Raw genomic sequence first — 20,707 nt, 5'->3', positions numbered from 1 at the left:
AAGAAATCCGCTTCCTCTCCCTAGTTCGTGTGTAAACATACTGTACAGAATGCGCAGCGCGCTAAGAACTTTGAGGTCTCGTGTATCCATTTAATATGGTTGGTGTAAAGTGTAAAGAAGAGGCGGGCAGTTTCTTTTAAGATCAAAATAGAATAAGGAAGGTTGATGCATTCAACAAAATGGTTGGATTGATTTTTTTCCTCCACTTTCTACCACAGAGAATGACCTATTGAAGCCCATCTTCCAAAAGTAAATTAACTCAATTTTATTTGTCTTTATAGTGCATATTATTTTATGAAATGTTTACATTTTAGTGTAAAACAATACAGGTTACTTATACAAGCCTTAACATACTTATATAAACATAAATCATACAAAATATAGCACTTAAGACACTTACAAACAAATGAAACTTACAAACAATCGTCTGAACCTTGAATGAATCGTCTGAATCTTGTTTGTAAGTAGGGCAGCATCCTTACGAGCATTTCTTAGATGCGCTCAAATGATCTCATTTTTTTTCATCTTTTTGGGGTTTGGGTTGGTGTTTGGAGTGTATTTGAAACAGGCCTTTTCTTAATCAAATGTTCTTACTTTTATCATTTTTATCCTACACTAACAAAACACTGAGATGACGAGCATAACATCACTCACCTTTTCTCTTCGCTAATGTGTTGTGCCTCCCAGGACAGCTTTGCTGAAAGTATAATCAAAGTAGATAGGCGCGTTAGCAAATAATCATAAGGACTCTTTAAATTCAGTTGGACATTCTTAAAACATACTTAAGAGAGAGAATATTCTACTATTAACTTTTTTAAAGAACACCTCAATTGACACTCCCCGCCTTTATACGAGGTGAACGGAATGTAAAACTTTTTTAACTCTCTGCCTCCATCTCCTTGCTTGGAAATCATCATTTCAACCTTTGTCAGCTCATTCAGGTTGGGCAAAGAAGTACATACATTAACACATGCCAATAAACTCTTCTTTTCTGAGTTTGGGTTGGCCTTTGGACTCTATTAGAAGCAGGCCTTCGCTTACTTTATCCATTTTCATGCTGTATTGACAAACAGAAACAAAATAAAAACCCGTCAGTACAAGCATGACGTCTCTCTCCAGCGTTCCCTCCAACCCCCTTTCCTAAAACCTGTTGTTTTCCACCCTGAACAGCTCTGATAAAAGCAGATAGGCGCGGTGGAAATCAAGCAAAAGGGCTCTCAGTGGCACTCGGTTGGGCATTGTTAACAAATACTTAATAGAGAAAATATTGAACTTTTAACTTTTTAAGGACACATCAAACGATACACACTATGTTTAAAGTTTTTCTTTCTTTAATGGTTTTATGTCACATATTGCAGATGAGTCATGCACATTCACAATTTGTAAGCTTTGAGCAGAGGGAGGGCTGTTTTTGATTTCTTAAGTGTGCATCTCTATAGGTGATCCCTGAAGGTGGCCAAGAGGTGATGCAAGATGGAAACGTGGGTTAAAGTATGAGTGGGAGTGCCCGAGGAGGATTAAGCGATGAGATTGAGCCGAGTGCATTAAGGCAGTGTATTATTTGGCGGTTCCACTTGCTTGCGTCCATTAGGGTTGGCTGGCGTGCTGTTTAAGGGGTCAACTAAGTGTGCGCCCGTGTTTTTTTTCCGGAGTTACTAGAGTGGTCCAGTGTCTTATTGAACAGGACGGGTCTCCCCTTGCTCTAATACCTCTTCATTTTATTGGATTGGATGGCCCCAGTTATAATTGTATTAGTTTTTTACCCCCGCTTTTCACCCCCCCCTCAATCCCCTATCTACTCAGCAGTGATCACTGCTGTCACTTTCAGGAGAGAAATCCCTGCCCCCCCGCCGCAGCCACCAATCTCGACAACCCTGCCTCACATTCCCACACAAAAATTCTACCTTAGGAATTCCACTGAAAGTTTGCTGAAAACAATGGCAAGATTGATTGCTAATACATATAAGAATGGTATGATAGACTTTCAATTATTTGTCTGGTGTTTTGTAGAGTGATGTTATTTTTCTACTCTTTTCATCATTCATTGTCATCAAATTTATTTAAAGATTACTCAGAGACAGAAAAACAGACACAACATATAGCAGGTAATATGAGTTTAATCCAGGGGTGTCAAACTCATTTTAAATCGGGGGCCACACGATAGAACAAACATTCTCTTGGGGGCCGGACTAGTAGATTGAGAGAGAGAGGGAGAGAGAGAGAGAGAGAGATAGAGATAGATAGAGAGAGAGAGCTAAATAACTAACTAACTAACTAACTAACTAACTAACTAACTACAGTGGACATATTTCAACCTGCAGCTCGTTTTTATCTTGCGCTTCCCTCAGCGTTATCTCTTGGGCTTGATTCAATCCCTAAGCGGGCTTGATCAGTCCGCCACCTGTTTGACACCCCTGGTTTAACCCCTCATCAATCTGACAGCCCACCCGGAGATGTTCTCATCACAGAAACCTCACGATCAGTCTAAAACAAGATATTGATAACTATAAAGCCGGGATCGCTCACCAAGAAGTTTCCCGGTAGTCAGCTCATGAGATCAAGATTAATGAAGTCTCGCTAAAATAGTTAGGCTTTGATAAATACATGGATTAAAATATAAAAAATACTCATTTTGAGTATGCTTCGAACAGTAGTAATTCTTGAAATCATTAAATAAAAACATATAGATTTGTTTAACAATTACTTATGTGCCATTTTCTGTTTTGGATACATTTAAATTATTGTTTTTATTTGATTCTACATGTAAAAATCTCTTGTTCATTTTAAATGGTCTGCATTTATATAGCAATTTTCAAGTCAATGAAGACCTCCCAAAGCGCTTTACAATGTGCTTCACACTTACCCAATCATACACACACTCACACACCAATAGGGAGTTAGCCATGCAAGGCGCCTACCTGCTTATTTAAGGCATTAGGGTCTTATACTTTTTTTATTTTACTATCATGTTATTCTAGTAAAATAACAACCCTAATATGTTATTTTTTTTCAAGTTGAAAATAATGTTTTTTTTGTTTTTTTTGTTTTTTTAAATAGGCAAATTTTTTTCAATGTTGCCTAACACGCGAAAGGTCCCCGGTTCAAAACCGGGTGGGAACATATGTTTGGATGGGCGCCACCAGGCTGTACTTGCCCAAATCACGCCACAGGAAATGGTGCCCCTGTGATACTAGTGGTTAAGAGATAGACCCACTCACACCCAAACATTTGTAAAAATATTTTTAAGGATTATGACGTTTTTCTTATTTTCACATATTTTTTGTATCTCCTTTCAGTGAAATACAAATTTGTATGATATTTTAACTTGTTATTGCACTTCACTTTAAATATTTTTATTTTTATTTTAGTGTATTTTAACATTTTTTTCATGACAAAATAAGAAAAAAATAGGCCAATTAAAATGCATGATCTGCCAATGGAATTTTTCCCCTCCAAAACGCTTTTTAACTCTATTTAACACTATTCCAAAATACAAAACAGTCGCTCAAAACAACACCCGGCCTTTGTAAAACCGCTCCGATCCCGCCTTGATTATCAAAACGTGCATGTACCCCCCTGTCCTACGTTAGTCAAGTCTGCACAGTCAGCAATTACACTGGAGTGACGCCTCTCACTGTCCTCTTGCCCTTGCAGAGGCCAAAAGTTGCCAGGCTCCTCATAAAAAAAGATTGCCATTCCTCTGATGCTTTTCCCTCCATTTTTCCCATCCTCCTTCCAAAAGCCGGCCATCTGTCTAATTGTTCACCTCCATGGCTTTAATGCTTTTTACATGCCCCCCCCTTTCCACTTCTTTCCAGGCGATAAACTTTATTTTCTTCGCAAGACTTCAATCTACAGGAGGGGGTGGCGGGCTGGATCGCTCACCTTCTCCCTGCTGGATTTGCTCCAGTGGACCCCACTTCAAGCCCCCACTTATCTCCTATCTCTCAATCTCTCTCGCTCCGTTTTTTCCGTCCAACTGATGTTTTTTGCTCATTTTCTCTGCTGGTCAACTTCCCTCTCACGCTGACCTCTTAACGATCTTACTGCGGCCCGCCGTGACCTTGTTTCAACCTGAATATTCTTCATTTCCCCACTCGATTTATCTCTCATGCTCGATTGAATCACACTTCTTCTCTTGTGAACTGTGTGAAATAGGGCTGCAACGGTTAGTTGACATTGTCGACAAAATTAATAATAGAAATTGTTGACAATGAATTGCATTGTTTACTATTGTCACCATACACGTTTTTCCAACAAAGTGAGACATCTCTACATAAGTTTTGTCTCTACTGTGGGCTGCTCTTGCGCAATAGCATCTCTCTCGAGGAGTAACATAAACAGAAATGGGGGCTTCAACGTTATCTACGCGTACCAAAACTTCTAGTTTAGGAACATTTTAGCCTGGATATGGCCAGTGTCTGGAACTCATGACAAAAAGTTACCCGACACCATGGCAGACAACTCTGAAAAGTTGCCTGACCAGCAATAAAGTTGCCTGCCCCATTTTTTACTTGAAACACAATAAGACGACTAATCGAAAGAAAAACCCATTGTTGCAAAGTATTAAGGATTGATAATCAGAATATAAAACAGAACAACTCTTTAAAATTAACTTTATTATAAATCTACTTATAACATTCATTGCATGTTTATGACATTGCTGTTTTCCATCCGCCATCAGTATGTACCTGTATTTACTCATCTTCATTCATGCAATTTTTGCGTTGCGTCGTCTGATACTAGCCACGTGAACTCCTCTTTCCACAATGCTTTTAATGTATGTTTACGTTTTGTAGCGTCATGAATTTTGTCAGCTTCTTATGAATCTTTGTTCTGGGCTCACGTTTTGGCTTGATTCCTTGTAAGGATATGTCAGAGTGTGTAGTTTCCTCATACGTGAGAAGATAAGCAGGACATTGTGGTTCAGCCTCTAAGCATATTTATTCCTCAACAGCAAGCAAACAACCACACGGCTCCATTCAATACAACATGGCGGTCAACAATTAGCAAAATGAAAAATGGTGCGTGCGTAATGACGTAACACAATGGAAAACGTTTTACCGCAATACCACAAGTAAGAGCGCTATTAAATTGACAAATCTTAACAATTCCTAACCACTTCTCCACTTTTCTTGTGTTCTCTGTGCGTCTACTTAGAAAAAATGATATGCAGAGACGTTTTGTAAGTTGTACGCCCGACGTAAAAGATGCACGCCCCGGGCGTCCGGGCAGATGTTATTTCAGACACTGATATGGCAAATAAAAACCCTACATTCAAATTTTGCAAGAAAGACCTTGTGTATTAGGTTAGTAGCTCGGTGACACACCAACATTTAAAAAGCACAACATACAAAGAATGACAATACAAAGGAAATTATTATTATTATTATTATACAGTTGTACAAAATGGAGTCTGACTCACAGTTGTAAGATTCAAGTAACGTTCAAGCTAATACTGCTTTGATGGCACTGTAATTTCTTTAGGTGTATATTTAGCTATAAAAGAGCACTTAAGTTTCATCAGAAAATGTTTTGGTTGTCTCTTGTGTATGGTTGCAAATAATCTGTTTTATGTTTTTGACTTAGCTGTGACTCAGATGACATTTTCATTTCCTTCCTGAACATTAAAATATCCCTTGAGTTCAACTTACCCTTTCAACCTGTTGAGAATATTTTTTTTTTTTTCCAAATTTTTTTTTACAGACTTTGCAGTTGACCACTGAATGTACGTCACAAAATGCACATAGTATTTGTTTTATTTACTGGTAATGAGCCTGTCCTTACAGGGATAAACAATATTTACTTGATATAATTCTTCATTTGCCTGACCCTAAAAAAATGGACAGAGGTTTATGCATTTCTACGGACCGAGCACTGTTCCTTATTGATTTCAGAAAGGGCATTTTTATTTTATAATCAGCAGTATTATCAATAAAATATGTATTTTTATTGGACAATTTTTCTTGTGTTTATCATCCTTCCACATAATCAACTTAATTCTACATTTAAGAAAGAAATCCTTTTGATCCAATTATTTGACTCATAGTTTCAATAGTCAGTGACTAGTCGACTATCAAAATAGTCATAAGTTAAAGCCCTTTTGCAAAAAGTGTCTTTGGTGGAAAAAAATTTATCTCCCCTCACTCTTATAATCCCATTATAATGAACACAACCAACACTTAAAGCTTTGTAATATCATCCACGTAACGGTAGAGTGTAGCAGCAAGAGAATAATTCAGGCGGAGGTAATAGTGTAATCACACTATTATGTATATAAAACAATATAAAACACCATTGTGGGTTTTTTGCACCCCTGAGTCACGGCATTAAGTTCGGTGTGTGTGTTTGCTTGTATAAATACATCCCATGGTGGTTACATTGCCTGTAAAATGCCTGAAGAAACGCATTTCTATCAAGCCGGTTCTCTTAACCTCTCACCGCGGCTCATGCTCGCCGCTTCACAGAACGCCCTTTCTGCCGTCAATAGCTCTTGTAATGTCAACAGTCATCCTCAGGGACACTGGGGACAACACCGTCCAGGATTTCAAGCTTCAGAGAGTTTTGGAAACTTTCCTTCGCATGATAGAATAAGTCAAAAAAACTGTTTATGATGGGAGGCTTTCTTACTGTAAAACTAATTTCAATTCTTGACATTTTTCTTATAAGGAAATGGGGGTTTTGGGGTTTTTAAGGGTTATTGATCTATCTTCGTTATTCGTTATTCATTATCCATTATCCGTTATCGGTCAGTTCATTATATGCTACAAAGCCTAGGAGCCAGGACACTTACTCTCAGCCAAAAGGCTAAGCTAAGGTCCTAGCCCTAAAGCCTTGTTGCGATCACTTCTTATGCTAAAATGGCCTGTATCAGCCTGTTTAAAATATCATAGCATCAGCACAATATGGTCTGCCAACCTAGTTTAGTTTTGGCACCACATAGCCAGCTAATTCTGGCTTAATCCCATTACTTGCTCTTTCTCCTACCTACTTAATCTTGTTTATCTGTTCGGTTAGGTCAAGGGAACAATTCCTCTAGGACCTAAGAACATACTTCCTTCTTACATCATCATCACTTTGAGCTGTGTTTGTTTTAACATGTGACAATTTTTAGTACCCATTTTATTTTTCGTTTTTTCATTTAATCTCACTTGTTTTTTAACAGTGACATTGTGACAGATAAAATAATAAACTGTCGTGTTTGACTTGCAAAAGGAATAAGTGTGCTGCCAGACGAGTACTTTGCTTCACTCTTTATTCTTCCTCATCTTTCTCACGACTACCTCCCGCGTTTCTGAGCTTTTTCTTGTCCGGGGGACCATATGTAGTATTTTACACTTCATTACACAACACCAAATAAACCAGGGGTCTCCAATGTGGTGCTCGCGGGCAACAGGTATTCCCCTAAGGAGAGCTGAGTAGCCCACAGACCGGTTCTGAAACCAGCTCACCAGAGCTGGCTCATTGTAATTTTATGGTAAAAGGTTGACTAAGTCTATATAACCCTTCTTCATCCAAGTAAATTGTTATTAACATAGTTACAACATAGTTATAAGCTACTTTGAGCTGTTCTTTGAGAAACGCAAAAAAAATGGTAGCCCTTTGTGTACCTAGTAACAAAAAATAGCTCTTAGCTTTAAAAAGTTTGGTGACCCCTGGCATAAAAACTGGTCTGAAATGTGGAGGGGGCATAACGGATTCAGACTTTTATACCCTCAGTTTAAACGTGCTTTGCAAGAAGAAGGGGTACAATTGATGGGAAGGAGGGAGTAATGGGATTGACCCTTTTAGATTAGCTTTGCTTCTGTGGTTTTGTTTCATAAACATAGTGGTTTGCTAAGTTTGTGTTCGATACCTTATTTATCTTAAACATGATCAATAGCTAAGTTTTATTTATCTCCTTATAAAGTATTCAACCTGAATGAAACCTGAATGCAACTACAGTACTTGAATATACCTGGCATCCAATGTTTTTAAACACAACCCACGTTCCTGCAGTCGTTGCCCGTTTGGAGTTTAGGCAAATGGGGCAAAACTTCACATAAACTTTATCAGTATCCGTTTCACAATTGTAACAAATACCAATATCTGCTACTGTCTCCTGGTCATTTAACAATCAGGAACACACTCTGAAAACGTGTAAATGAGAACAAACAAACTACACACAGGTAGGTTGGTAGCTGGAATTGAACTCATGACCGCTGAACTGTAAAGCAGACATGTTAACCAGTCAACCACCCTAATTCAACACATGTATTTTGTTATGTTTTTCCCTGCAGCACAAAGCCCGAGTGGAAGCCATGATGTGCGACCTGGCCTCTCTTCGTAGTGTCCGAGAATTTGCAGATTCTTTCAAAGCCAAAAATCTGTGAGTACATACAATATTATGTTTCTCTTTGATGGGGCACATGAACATAAAATGTATTGAATTATTTCACTCATTTACTGCCAGTCTCGTTGAAAAGAATCATTGATCTCTATATCAGTCTGACTCCATGGCATCCTTTGCTAGAATGGATCTCTCACATCTACAGTTGTCTCTAGCAGCCTAGTGCTAATGGATCTTTGGTATCAAGAGCAATCCATGGCAACTTAGCTATACTTGATTTTTGACATACATAGCCATCTATGGCAGCCTAGCTAAAATAAATCCTTCATATCTTTAGCCGTCTATTGCAGTCTAGCTAGTATGGTTATATGAAGTAAAAAATCATGTCAAAGCAATTACTACTGATTTAATTAATCTTTGACATTGATCACTGTCTACAGCAGTCTAGCTAGAATGGATCTTTGATGTTAATATGAGTTGGAAATCCTGTCAAAGCAATAACTTCTTTTGGTATTTGACCAAGAGACTATAAGTATTATTTCACATGTTCTTTTTGGCAGTAAACACATTTTAACTTCCGTTTATCTGGCTTTGGCCATCAGTCTGCTTTTCTAGACCACACTTCTTCTAATAAAGGACATCCAGACTGTGCCTGAGGGAGCGTAGTACTGGAAGGGGTCAGCGTGTATGTTTTTGTCCATATACTTAGTCCTGACTGACATTGGCCCTGTTGACTTGATGGTTCTTATTCTGTGGTGGTCAGCATGTGTCTCGTTGTCCGGTCACTTGAGCGCTATTTCGAGGCTTGTGTATTTTGTCGTCAATAGAGCTCAACCACTTGCATGTCTCTTGAGGCAGCACTTGTGTGTTTATGTATATACATGCGTGCATGTCGGCCATAGTGTTGAGGCGGGGAGTCCCTTGGGGCGAGGCACAGCAGCCGTGGCCTGTGGCAGCCCGGAGGCGGGGTATGACCATCCAATACATGAGTCTTGGGGCCGAGCCAAACCTCACAGAGGTTTCCCCTCTGTTATCATTTGCCCTCTGCCCAGTCTTACCCAAGCTTCAACCTTCCTATAATCTCAAATGTCCACATAATAGAATTGTTTTCTCTCTTGCGATGAATCCCCGTTTATACGGGGGGGATACGTATAAAGTCCAACTGGAATAGTTAAAAGGCACTATTTATTGTTTAAAACATTTGAGAATTTATGTGTACTTGATTAGGGGAAATTCAATTGAAAAGTATTGATGTTAAAGATCATCAGATTTATTCTTCCAAATCTGAATGAGAAATTCAAAAGCAAGTGGATTAAGTGAACACTTTCACAAATGTTCAATGTGCGCACTGCCTGAGACACGGCGCACATCAAGTCGGTAATCCAGCTCCTGCCAAACACTCCAAAATATATCTTGGGTAACAGTCTCCAGCAGATAACTATTTATTTCTCTTTTTATATACAAATTATCGGCTTGTGAGTTAGTACAGGGAAATATGTATATTCATTCGACTAATTAAGTATTAATATTCAAAGGGTACATTTTTTGATACACTCTGTACTTTTGTTGGTGTGGTATCCGTGTCAGGAGAATCAAATATTTGTTTGATGTTCAATGATTTAATTGAATATAAAAATAATGAGTGAGCCCCATACAAATACAAAACTGAATACGACCACTAAGTCTGTTGTATGCTTGTATATTACATGAGGACCTCTGTAATCAAGCGTTAATCCTTCTTGCTCCATTTAGTTTTGAAGCTATTTTCGACATAAGTATTGTCTGCAAACATAGATTTATATTTAATATAAGTTCACCATTGACTGCTTTTTTGAAGCATCTGCTGAGTAAAAAGACAGGGAATATACCAGAGAAACACATGTACTTGAATATTTATCGAATCATTTCGATCATGTCGATCATGGAAATAGAGGTGGAACTGTAACAATGCGCTCCTGGCCTAAATGTGTGTATCATGGTATATGTTCATGTGAAGCTGGTGGAAAGTAGTGGTCAGATATGCTGCTTTAAATAAGTGATTTTGAGAGTTTTATTTCCTTCAGAGACAAAGCATTCTGACTTAAAATCAAATTTCACCTAAAATAACCTACGGTGGATGTAAGCGTTTCACAAATCTAAAACCAGTTTGCTTTGTTAAATATGTTAAGTGCACTGTGTTAAGTATCATTTTGGTTGAGTCAATGTCAATGACTACGTTTGCATGCATTGAAATCAGACTATTACTCATATTCCAATCATGTAAAGCCATGTCAATGCACACATACATTCTATAAAGATCTTAGTCTGACTGCAAATATTCTGATTGAAATGTTTAAGTTAGTCCGTTCATTTTCCCATTACTTGTGCATGTGTATTTATGGTCTGTTTGCTTGTGCCCATGCATTTTTTTCTCGTCAAGGATATTTTTGCTGCGGAAAGGAACTGTAGACATCGAGTAAAGAGACAAATGATGCACGCAAAGTCCGATTTACTTGCGTCATGTTTATTAGTTGATTTATCCAGGATATTCAGTTTTATTTTCTGCCCCCATGGCAAAAATATCACACTTGTATCATTTCGTCCATCCATCCATCCATTTTCTGTGCAGCCTATCCTCTCTAGGGTCGCCTGGGGTGTTGGAGCCCATGCAGCCATCTTCAGTGCAGTGGGCAAAGGACACCTTGAACTCAGAGACAGACAACTCACTCGCTCATTCACATTTAGGGACAATTTGAACCAGGCAATTACCTTGACATGCATGTCTTTGGAATGTGGGCGGAAACCGGAGTGCCCGGAAGAAACCCACGCAGGCACAGGGTGTATCAACCCAAAGGATTTTGGTGACTTAATGAAATAATCTGTTCTTTTTTGTCAAAAATAAATGTGAAAAGGTCTGTTTGCCCAATGACATTGCTCTCGCTTAGTCCTTCTAATTGAAATACTCGCAAATGCCAATCATGGAAACCAGTGGTTAGTCAACTTTTCTATCCCACAAACTGATTTAATGTCGGCCCGGCCCACTATAAACAATAGTAATAATAATGGTAACCATGAAAATAATAAGAACAAGACTGAATCTACTAGGAATCCAGATGGCTTGGGAAAAAACATTCTATTTTATCTTATCATCCCACTATATTTTTACCCATGGCAGCACACTGTACAGTTGTATTTTGGCTGAACTCCTTCCCATAATTTAATGTTACAACGTTGTAAAAATAGTAATTGATGAGGTATAATCGAATGCCTTTTTCTTTGTCATTTACAGCCCCAGTGGTTAGGATCTGGCACACTCACCACCGCTTTCCGGGTTCCATTTCCGATGCATCCAATGCTGAACAAAAGTGGTCAGCGGCATTTGTCGACTAATCATACAATGCTTAGATACGATAATATACTACTGAAAAACTTTCTGGGTTAAGCATATACGTATATACACAAATAAATATGGTATAAACACAAAACTTTTTCTTTCTTTTCGTGCGGCTTGGTACCAAATGACCAACAGCCTGGTACCGTCCGCGGCCCGTTGTTTGCTGACCACTGATGCAAACAAGTCATTCGGACTGTTCCAATAATCAGTTGCCAATATAATTTCTTCCTTGCGCAATACCATCCTATTTGTAGTTTTTATGTAAATGCTATTGGCAGGTAATCTTATACCAATGTTCCCCCTGTTAAAGCACATAACAAAACAATATATTACATGTTTTACAAATACTGAAAATGCATTTTTTTGTCAAAGGGGATACAGTGGGGTGGTTATTACCACACAATTTGTTTGTACGCTAAGTATCTCTTTTGTCACCTCTCAGTCTGTCAGTCTGACTCCCTACCTCACTATTTTGGCAAGGTTGTATTTCTTCATTAGTGGTGCGGTTGGGGTGGGGTGTCGTGGGGGATGGCTTCCCGGGGGACGTCAGAGTACATTAATTCTCATCACAAGGCGAACGCAGCAGAGTGGAGGCTGGGAGCTGTGAGCTGTGAATGGCACTGGGCAGCTGTCTGAGTCGGCCGCCACTCTATTACTGCGCGTATGTCTTCCGGCAGAACGCACGCAAACAGAAAAACGGTGCGTGCATGCTCGCGTACACTTAGGAGAGGCCGTTTGTTACTATTCTCTCGCAACCATATTGCAATTCTCTCACACACACCCTACATTTTTTGCACAAACATTCTACTATACTCTCACACACATACTACTTTACTGCCGTGCAAAAACTTCTATCGACTGTCTCACACGCACTCCTCCACACACACACTCCTATAGACTTTCACACACTATTATACTCTCTCACGCAATACTATTCTTTCTCACACACGATTAAAATAGCTATTCATATAGTTTTTCACACTGAGTATAATGATCACCTCACAGCAGACATGGGACCAAGTCACACATGTGCAAGTCTCAAGTAAGTCTCAAGTCTTCACCTTCAAGTCCCAAGTAAGTCCCAAGTATTTTTTTCTTGGGCAAGTCAAGTCACAAGTCAAGTCCCGAGTCTTAGATTGCCAAGTCCAAGTCAAGTCACAAGTCATAAAAACAGCGACTCGAGTCGACTCGAGTCCAAGTCACTAAGTCTCAAGTCCCCATGTCTGCCTCACAGTGTTGTTTTACTTTGGGTACTTTTGGTAACCATGGCAATGCCCACTGATCTTTGTGTACAGTTTGACGCCAAACTAGAGTTGCTCCCGGTATAGTAGTATGTGTGGGATAATAAATTAGTGTACGTGCGAGAGTATATTTTTATGTGTGTGATAGCATAGTAGTGTTTGTATGAGAGTATAATAATATGAGAGAGTATAGTAGTATGTGTATGAGAGTTTAGTAATAAGTGCAAGAGAGTCTTGCAGTATGTCCTTGGAAGTATAGTGGTATGTGTGAGAGTATAGTGTGTGTGCATGAGAGATTAATAAAGTTTGCATAAGAGTATAGTAGTTTTTGTGAGAAGGTAGTGTGTCTGAGAGTATGATTCAGATTCAGATAGTGTTTGTGCTTGGTGTATGACTGTATCTCTATGAGAGTATGGCTGTGCTTGTGTATGATATTCAATGAGAGAACAAGTATGAATTACTTCTCAAACAGCCTCTCATATACACTCACAATACACTCCACCAGCACAATAATACTTGTGTAGTGTGTCATTGACAGGTGAAATGTAATCAGAGTTTTTTTCCCTCCCTCTCCCTTTCCCTCCTCTCTCGTTTCTCACTCCCTTGCTTTTAAGTGCTTTAGTCAGTGGCTTTCACGCTGCTTTGTGTTCCATTGACCCCGATTCCGCTTTAATTGCCTGTCCTTTGAAATGAAATTACCTGGATATTGATATTGTTCAATGCAGGGCAATTTGGCGGCGACGTAATTGACGGAGAGCGCCACTGACAGAGTGCCCCTAATACAATTTCAACATAATTAACACGTGCCATTTGTTCTTGGACACATTCATCCTGGTGTCATTGCAGACGTATTACCCTGTAACAGAACAGAAATTAGGAATTCTACGCACAGGACATTCGGTGAAGTAGGAGGGTTGTCAGTCATTTTTGGATACTAATTGAGTTTTTTTATCTTAAGTCATATATCGTATAAATACTTCTATTACTAATGCATCAATAATGTATATGAAGGTACACATGTATGTACAGTAGCTACTATGCAACTGTACTAATGGTAGAATAACTCTTATTGTTGATTTTCTTTCAGTTCCATAACTCACACATAACATATTTTTAGTAGTGTACTTGGAGTACACAAATATTCAGTCTACAAACCTGTGCAGAATTCACGAATAACTGTGGCAGTAGCTCAGGAGCTGAGTTCTCGTCGGGATCGAGAGGCCGCAGGTTCCTACGATGAGCAGATAGTTGCCTTGCATGGCTGACGCTGCTACCATTTAGTTAGTTTGTGTGAAAAGGAAACTGTAAAGCACATTGTAAAGCGCTCTGGTAGGTCTTCATTGACTTGAAAAGCACTATATAAATGCAGGATTTACAGTAATCCCTGCAGAGTGGCAAAATCTGCAAAGTAATACCTTTTTTATTTTTTTTTAACAATTTTTATACAATCAAAAGCGCTGCATATCACAACTTGAGCTACTAATTGGATTGAACAGGAAAAAGTAAAAAAAAAAAAAGTCCAGTTGAACAAATAGTGACTCAAGTGTATGTTTTTGTGTGCATGAGCTGTAATAATAATAATAATGAGGCAAAGAAATGTAGAGTTAACTCAAGTAATCTGTGACATGATGTCACCACTCTGACACTGCCGGTGGGGCATACCATTGCACAAAGGTTGGGTGGGGTTTCACTCTAACCCTCGCAGTGGATTTCAATGCATATTTGAATGAGCCGCTGCATCCTGACTGACCTCTTCAACGTTTTCTTCTTCCAAAGTCCACGGTGCATTTTTGATTTTTAATGAGAAGAACATGGTACAAGGCATTTGTTTCCGCTCCTTTTTACTTCTTGGCAAAAAACATCCATTGACATGTTACCATCCATTTTGTTTGAGAAAGGTAATTAACAGCTCATTTAGGGTCATATTGTTGAGCTACTCGCCGAAGTTCACAAAACAAGAAATTGCAAAATAATTTGCACATATGTAAAGTAAAAGCTGTTTTGCATGCGTCTGCATATTTAACAGCAATGTTAGTGATGCATAGGAAGAGAAAAGACGGATTGACTGTTTAGCCAATCAGAATGCCGATCACAATGCACATCAAAGATCTGTAAAGTATCATACTTCAGGCCAGATCCATCTAACTCTAAATCATCAATTTGAACTTAGGAACAGTAAATAATTAAAACAAATAATAACCCAAGGTTCAGGCTGACCAATATTATAATAATTTTTTATCAACAATTTAAGAAAATATGTCACATGAGATCTGACTACGGTGTGTGTCTACAATAACACTCGCTTGTATTAGTAATGGCTAATAGTCTCCGCCCGGCTCTGGTGCACACAACGGCAATATCCTCCGCTTCGGCCCACATTATCACAGAGGTCAGGGGTTGTACCCAGGGGGGTTATCCAAAGTAAATATATAAACGGATGCCTCCCCGTTTGGTAGTTAACACCCTCGTTTGAGCAGCGCTGAGATTGCACGATGCGGCACTAGCCATGTTGTGCGAGGCTATTTAATGTGGGGATCGGGACCGTGCCTCGGGCGGCAGCAGGCCTATTAAAGGCCTTCATTAGAGGCGCACTTATGAGAGCGGGACTAACGGGTGGGCAGTTGGATTAACAGGCCTCTCGCATTACAAGCGCACAGTTCGCTTCACACCACCGGACCTTGCTGATGGCGGCTTTTAAGAACCAAATTTGTGCCAGGCACACAACAGGTGTCCTACTGGGTTCATTTGATGTGGATCATTCATGAAAAGTCATCATGTTTCCTGCTAAACGTTTTCTTTATTTGGGCTGTCAGTAACTACATTAAGCTTCAGCTTCAATTTTAACAGATATTACCCTATTTTTCCCGGACTGTAAATCTAGGTTCACATTACAAGGAAATCTATTTTTTTTTATACTGACGGGAACTGTATCCATTCTGTTAAAGTTCTTTTGAAAGGCACATATCTGCGTTTTTCACACCAGACCCAGGGCACTTTCATATGTGGTACGAAATATGATACGTATGCGATCTTTTTGGTCGAGACGCATTTATGCGGCCTGCACGTTATCATTAGGCGGCAGATGTCACTATTCTGTTTCAACCTGGCGGGAGAGGGCGAATAAATCAACAACCGAGGCAGGCGAAAACATGGTGTGTCATAAAATCACACATTCATGGAAGATGAACACTTGTCTTTGTAACTCCCGGAACAGCTAGCAAGTTGCTCGAGTTCATTCTTAAAGCAATAATATCTTCTAGTGGTAGTTAACAATATCTACATTCAAATCCCACCACACAGACAGTATTCAATGGAGGCCATCAATGTTTTAGATGTAATTAATATTTGGGGGGACAACACTTCGCTGTTAACATCCATGAGTACTTCCTCAAACATGAGTGCATTGCGTGTGACGTCACATGTAGTCATATGCGCATAGGTGACAGGAAGAGCAAGTCCATTACAAGTCGCATTTTGTTGGAAATGTTAATGCTTTCAGAAAAACGAGCTCTGCACTGTGAATCTACCCCAAGTCAGTTTTTCTATAGTTTGGCCGGAGGTACCACTTAAGTGTGAAATTATTGATAGATATTTATATCATTTCACATGCCATCTTCACTAGGGTGGTCCTTATTTTTCGACTTTTAAAATTTCATGCTCTGACCCCTTGAATATGTTCCAATATATACAAAACGTAATTAGGCAAAGTTTCATCAAAATCAAAGGATATTTAGAGGTCGCTCAAGGCCTCTGAAATTTTGGTATGAAAAATAAGGATTTTTCGCACATTATATCAGACCTAGTGTACAAAGTTACTGGCACAATAAATAATTGTTCAATAATAAAACTGCATAAATACATGTCAACGAAATACTTATCTGACCACACCAGTAAATAATTTTGACTGTCTTTCGGATTTCAAGGAGAACAATTGTCACAAAATGGATTGGGATTATTGTGGCATTCGTTTTGACTGGCTTTCTATTATCGATTAGTATCACAGTGCCTTAGTGGTTTCAGATATTCACCACATCGAGTTCTGATTGTCAAACGTGTCACAAAAATCAAGATGGCTTCATCGAAGAGATCAAAAAAATATCTTCTGCCTCATGAAGAGGATATAACAGGGTGTAAACTACCTTCGATTCAACAAGTTTTGGGTTATTTTTTGTATCAACACATCGAATGCAAAGAGACTATCAGAGTTGCAGCAACAGCCACTGTAGAGAAATTGACATCTTTCTGGCTCAGAGCACGGATTCCTGTACGTCACACACAAGACATGGTGAAAAAAGTTGAGAAACTATTTGCTGAGTGGCAGGGACTGAAAAAGAATTCAACTCGTGAAACAGAGACACAGAGAAAAAAGGAGAATGCGTTCAAAGCCAACTTCAACAACCTGTTTGATGTGGCACATGCTGAAGCCTTGACTCTAATTAAGATGGAGGAAGACTGCGAGTTTCTTTTGGCACAGAGAGAAGATGGACGACGTGGCTCGATGACATCGGTAGACAAGGTCCTTGAGAAAAAAGAAAAAGCCACACAGAAGAGACAATATAAAGAGGAAACCAGAAAGCGTAGATCCGATCAAGAAATTGAGGCGATGAGTCAATCAGTGACATTGGAGGGCAGCAGTGAAACTTCGGATGAGGAGGAGTCTGGCAACTTTTCTCCAGACAGCATTGCCTGCAGTAGCTCAACTTCCGATACCAACCAATCTAAAAGAGGCAGAAAGCAAATCATCTCCCCAGAGCTGTCGTCTAGTCTGGATCGAACCGGTATTTCCGATAGGAAAGCAATGCTTCTTGTCAGTGAGACAGCAAAGAGTTTGGGACATGATCTCTCAGAATTCTCTTTAAATCGAAGCTCAATTCGGCGACAGCGGCATGAACACAGAAAAACACAGGCCACAGCTATTAAGCATGCCTTTGATCCAAAAGCTCAACTGGTTGTTCACTGGGATGGTAAACTTCTTCGTGATTTGACTGGCTCCGAGAAGGTAGATCGGCTACCAGTTTTAGTGTCTGGACCTGGAATTTCACAACTCTTGGCTGTACCGAAACTTGGATCTGGCACGGGACAGGAACAGGCTCGTGCTGTGACAGACACCTTAAATCAGTGGGGTATATCTGATCAGGTGAAGGGCATGTGCTTCGACACAACCAGTTCCAACACCGGTCGCCAATCCGGAGCTTGCGTGCTTTTGGAGCAGATGCTTGGCCGTGACCTGATGCACTTGGGATGCCGTCACCATGTCATGGAGCTTATTGCAGGTTGTGCATTTTGGACGTGCATGGGATCGTCTTCTAGTCCAGAAATCCAAATCTTCAAGCGATTTAAAACGCAATGGAGCTTCATCGACTCCAGTGACTTTCAGAATGCAAACAGTGATGAGTACACCAGACAGAACATCGCAGATGTTAGAGACAGCCTCAACGGTTTCATTTCTGAAACCCTTCAAGCGAACCAACCAAGAGACGACTACCGGGAGTTGCTCGAGCTTGTCCTTGTCTATCTCGGAGGCATACCTGAGCGAGAAGTGAAGTTTATGGCACCAGGGGCGATGCATCAGGCGAGATGGATGGCCAAGGTCATATATTCATTCAAGGTGTGGATGTTTCGACACCAGTTCCGACTGACTGCCCGTGAGGAAAAAGGTCTTCGTGACGTGTGTCTTTTCTATGCTAGGATATTGTTAAGATGGATGTTAGGATGTTAAGGCTTGGTTCCTGTGTCCTGTGGCAGCCAGTGCTCCTCGCTATGATCTCGCTTTTCTAAAGGACCTGGTGAACTATGGGAACATCAACAAAGCCATCTCTCAAGCGACAAGCAAAAAGTTTGCAACTCATCTCTGGTATCTTTCTGAAGTCCTTGTTGGCTTGTCCCTTTTTGATCCCGACGTATCGCATGAAACGAAAACTGACATCTCGAGTGCCATGAAGTCAACCCCAGGAGTGGAAGAACCAGAAGTTAAAGGCCAGGTGGATCTGAAGTGCGTCAATGACAAGAAACTCGCAGATTTTGCAACCACTAATACCATCAAGCTGCTGCAGCTTCTCGAGATCTCCACCAGCTTCTTGGATGCAGAACCGACCACATGGAATGGCCGCATTGATTATAGAGAGGCATGTGACAAGGTGAAAGCATTGTCTGTCATCAATGACCACGCAGAGCGAGGCGTCGCACTGATTCAAAACTTCAATGGTCGTCTCACCCACAATGAAGAACAATTACAGTACCTGTTACTGGTGGTTGCAGAACATCGCAAAAGGTTCCCGAATACTCAAAAACAGACCATCGTGAAACAGAAATGAACACTTTGTGAACATACACAACATTTGATGATAGGCTACGTTACAATGATAAACTTAATGATTCGTTGAGGTAATTGCTGAACTGAGAGCAAACGCATTGTTTTTCCAAAGACAATCGGCCTGTTTTATGTGAACTCTGAACTGGTGATTTGGAAATTATTATTCGACTATTACTCGGTAGACTGTTTGGTGTTGGCTTGGTTCTATTTTCACTTATCATATTGTTTTTGTACTGTATGCACATCAAACTGTAAGATTTGTTTTCACACTGTTTTGCATAATGCACATGATCTGTGTTGGTGAAGTTGCAAATTTAGTTCATTTTATTGACGCCCAAATTTGGATGTTATTTGGAAATGCCGATCACGCACAGTGAATGAAACCTCGAAAGGGTGGTGGCTGTTGAGGTAAAAATAAATACAATATTGTTATATTTACTTGTAACTTTTCTTGTGTTACAATTATAAGATTTCCGTTTTTTCTCGAAAATTGCCAAAATTTTACCATTTTGGGAAATTTCAAAGTCGTTGAGCTACCTCTAAATATTATCCAAATTGTTCAAAATTGCACACAGTGTGTTTTTATCGATATAAGAACATATGCGGGGGGTCAGAGCCCAATATTTCCCCCAAAAAAATTTCGACCCCCATTAAGGACCACCCTAATCTTCACATTAAATCTTATTTGTATATATATATATATATATATATATATATATATATAATTATTATTATTATTTTTTTTTTTTAGACCCGCGAACGTGGAACCGCAAAGTAGCAGAGTCCCACTGTACTCTAGTGCTTCTTTTCGCAGCTACCTGTCACAGTCGCAGGTCGTGTGTAAACATACCTGTATCTCCAGTGTGCTAAGAACTTTAACATTTTAATTGTTTAATATCTCATGCAATTCAATATGCTTGATGTGAAGTGTAAAGAAATAAGGCCAGCTGTTTCTTTTGAAATGAAAGTGGAATAAGAAAGCTTGATGCGGTTGAGAAAATGGTTCGATCGCTTTTTTTGGCCACTTTTTATCACGGAGGAAGCCCATTTTCAAAAAGTAAGTTAAGCTTCCCTTTATTGAACTTTATAGAGCATATTATTTTATTAAATGTTTAGTTTTCAGTACAAAACAATACAGGTTACTTATCCAAGCCTTAAACATACCTATACAAACCTTAAACATTGAAAATATAGCACTGAAGCAACTTACTTCCTAACGATCGTCCGGATCTTGTTCGTAAGTAGGGCAGCGTCTGTACACAGATTAATCAAATATTAAAATGATCGTTTGTTTTAACCGTACACAACAGATAACTAAAACATTCCCAGATGCGACGAGCACGTGAAGCGACGGCAGCCGTGCGTCCGTTGTCTTTGTCTCCGGAGGCTGTTGCTCATTCCGTGTCTCCTCACCTTATTATATTTGAGCACGCGCCGCAAGTACGCCCCGC

The 20,707-nt window shown here is 39.6% G+C and overlaps 2 protein-coding genes across 4 annotated transcripts in view; both read left to right on the top strand.

Moving 5' to 3' along the window:
* The window catches only part of wwox (WW domain containing oxidoreductase), a 295,918-nt gene that overhangs the window by 79,494 nt on the left and 195,717 nt on the right, over positions 1 to 20,707 (top strand). For all 3 annotated transcript variants that reach the window (XM_088339909.1, XM_088339911.1, XM_088339910.1), the window contains exon 6: positions 8,280 to 8,368. In XM_088339909.1, coding sequence (XP_088196035.1) covers positions 8,280 to 8,368 — 89 coding nt within the window. The remainder of the gene's footprint in view (positions 1 to 8,279; positions 8,369 to 20,707) is intronic.
* On the top strand, positions 17,226 to 19,257 carry LOC148362484 (uncharacterized). The gene is given in 2 exon segments (XM_088340024.1): positions 17,226 to 18,656; positions 18,658 to 19,257. Coding segments are annotated over 2 exon segments (2,031 nt in total).

The sequence above is a fragment of the Urocampus carinirostris genome, chromosome 7 (assembly GCF_059441175.1).
Source record: "Urocampus carinirostris isolate Australia breed hairy pipefish chromosome 7, RoL_Ucar_1.0, whole genome shotgun sequence".
NCBI lineage: Eukaryota > Metazoa > Chordata > Actinopteri > Syngnathiformes > Syngnathidae > Urocampus > Urocampus carinirostris.
Note: the sequence above shows the minus strand (reverse complement) of the source record. Positions and strands in the feature narration are given on the sequence as shown.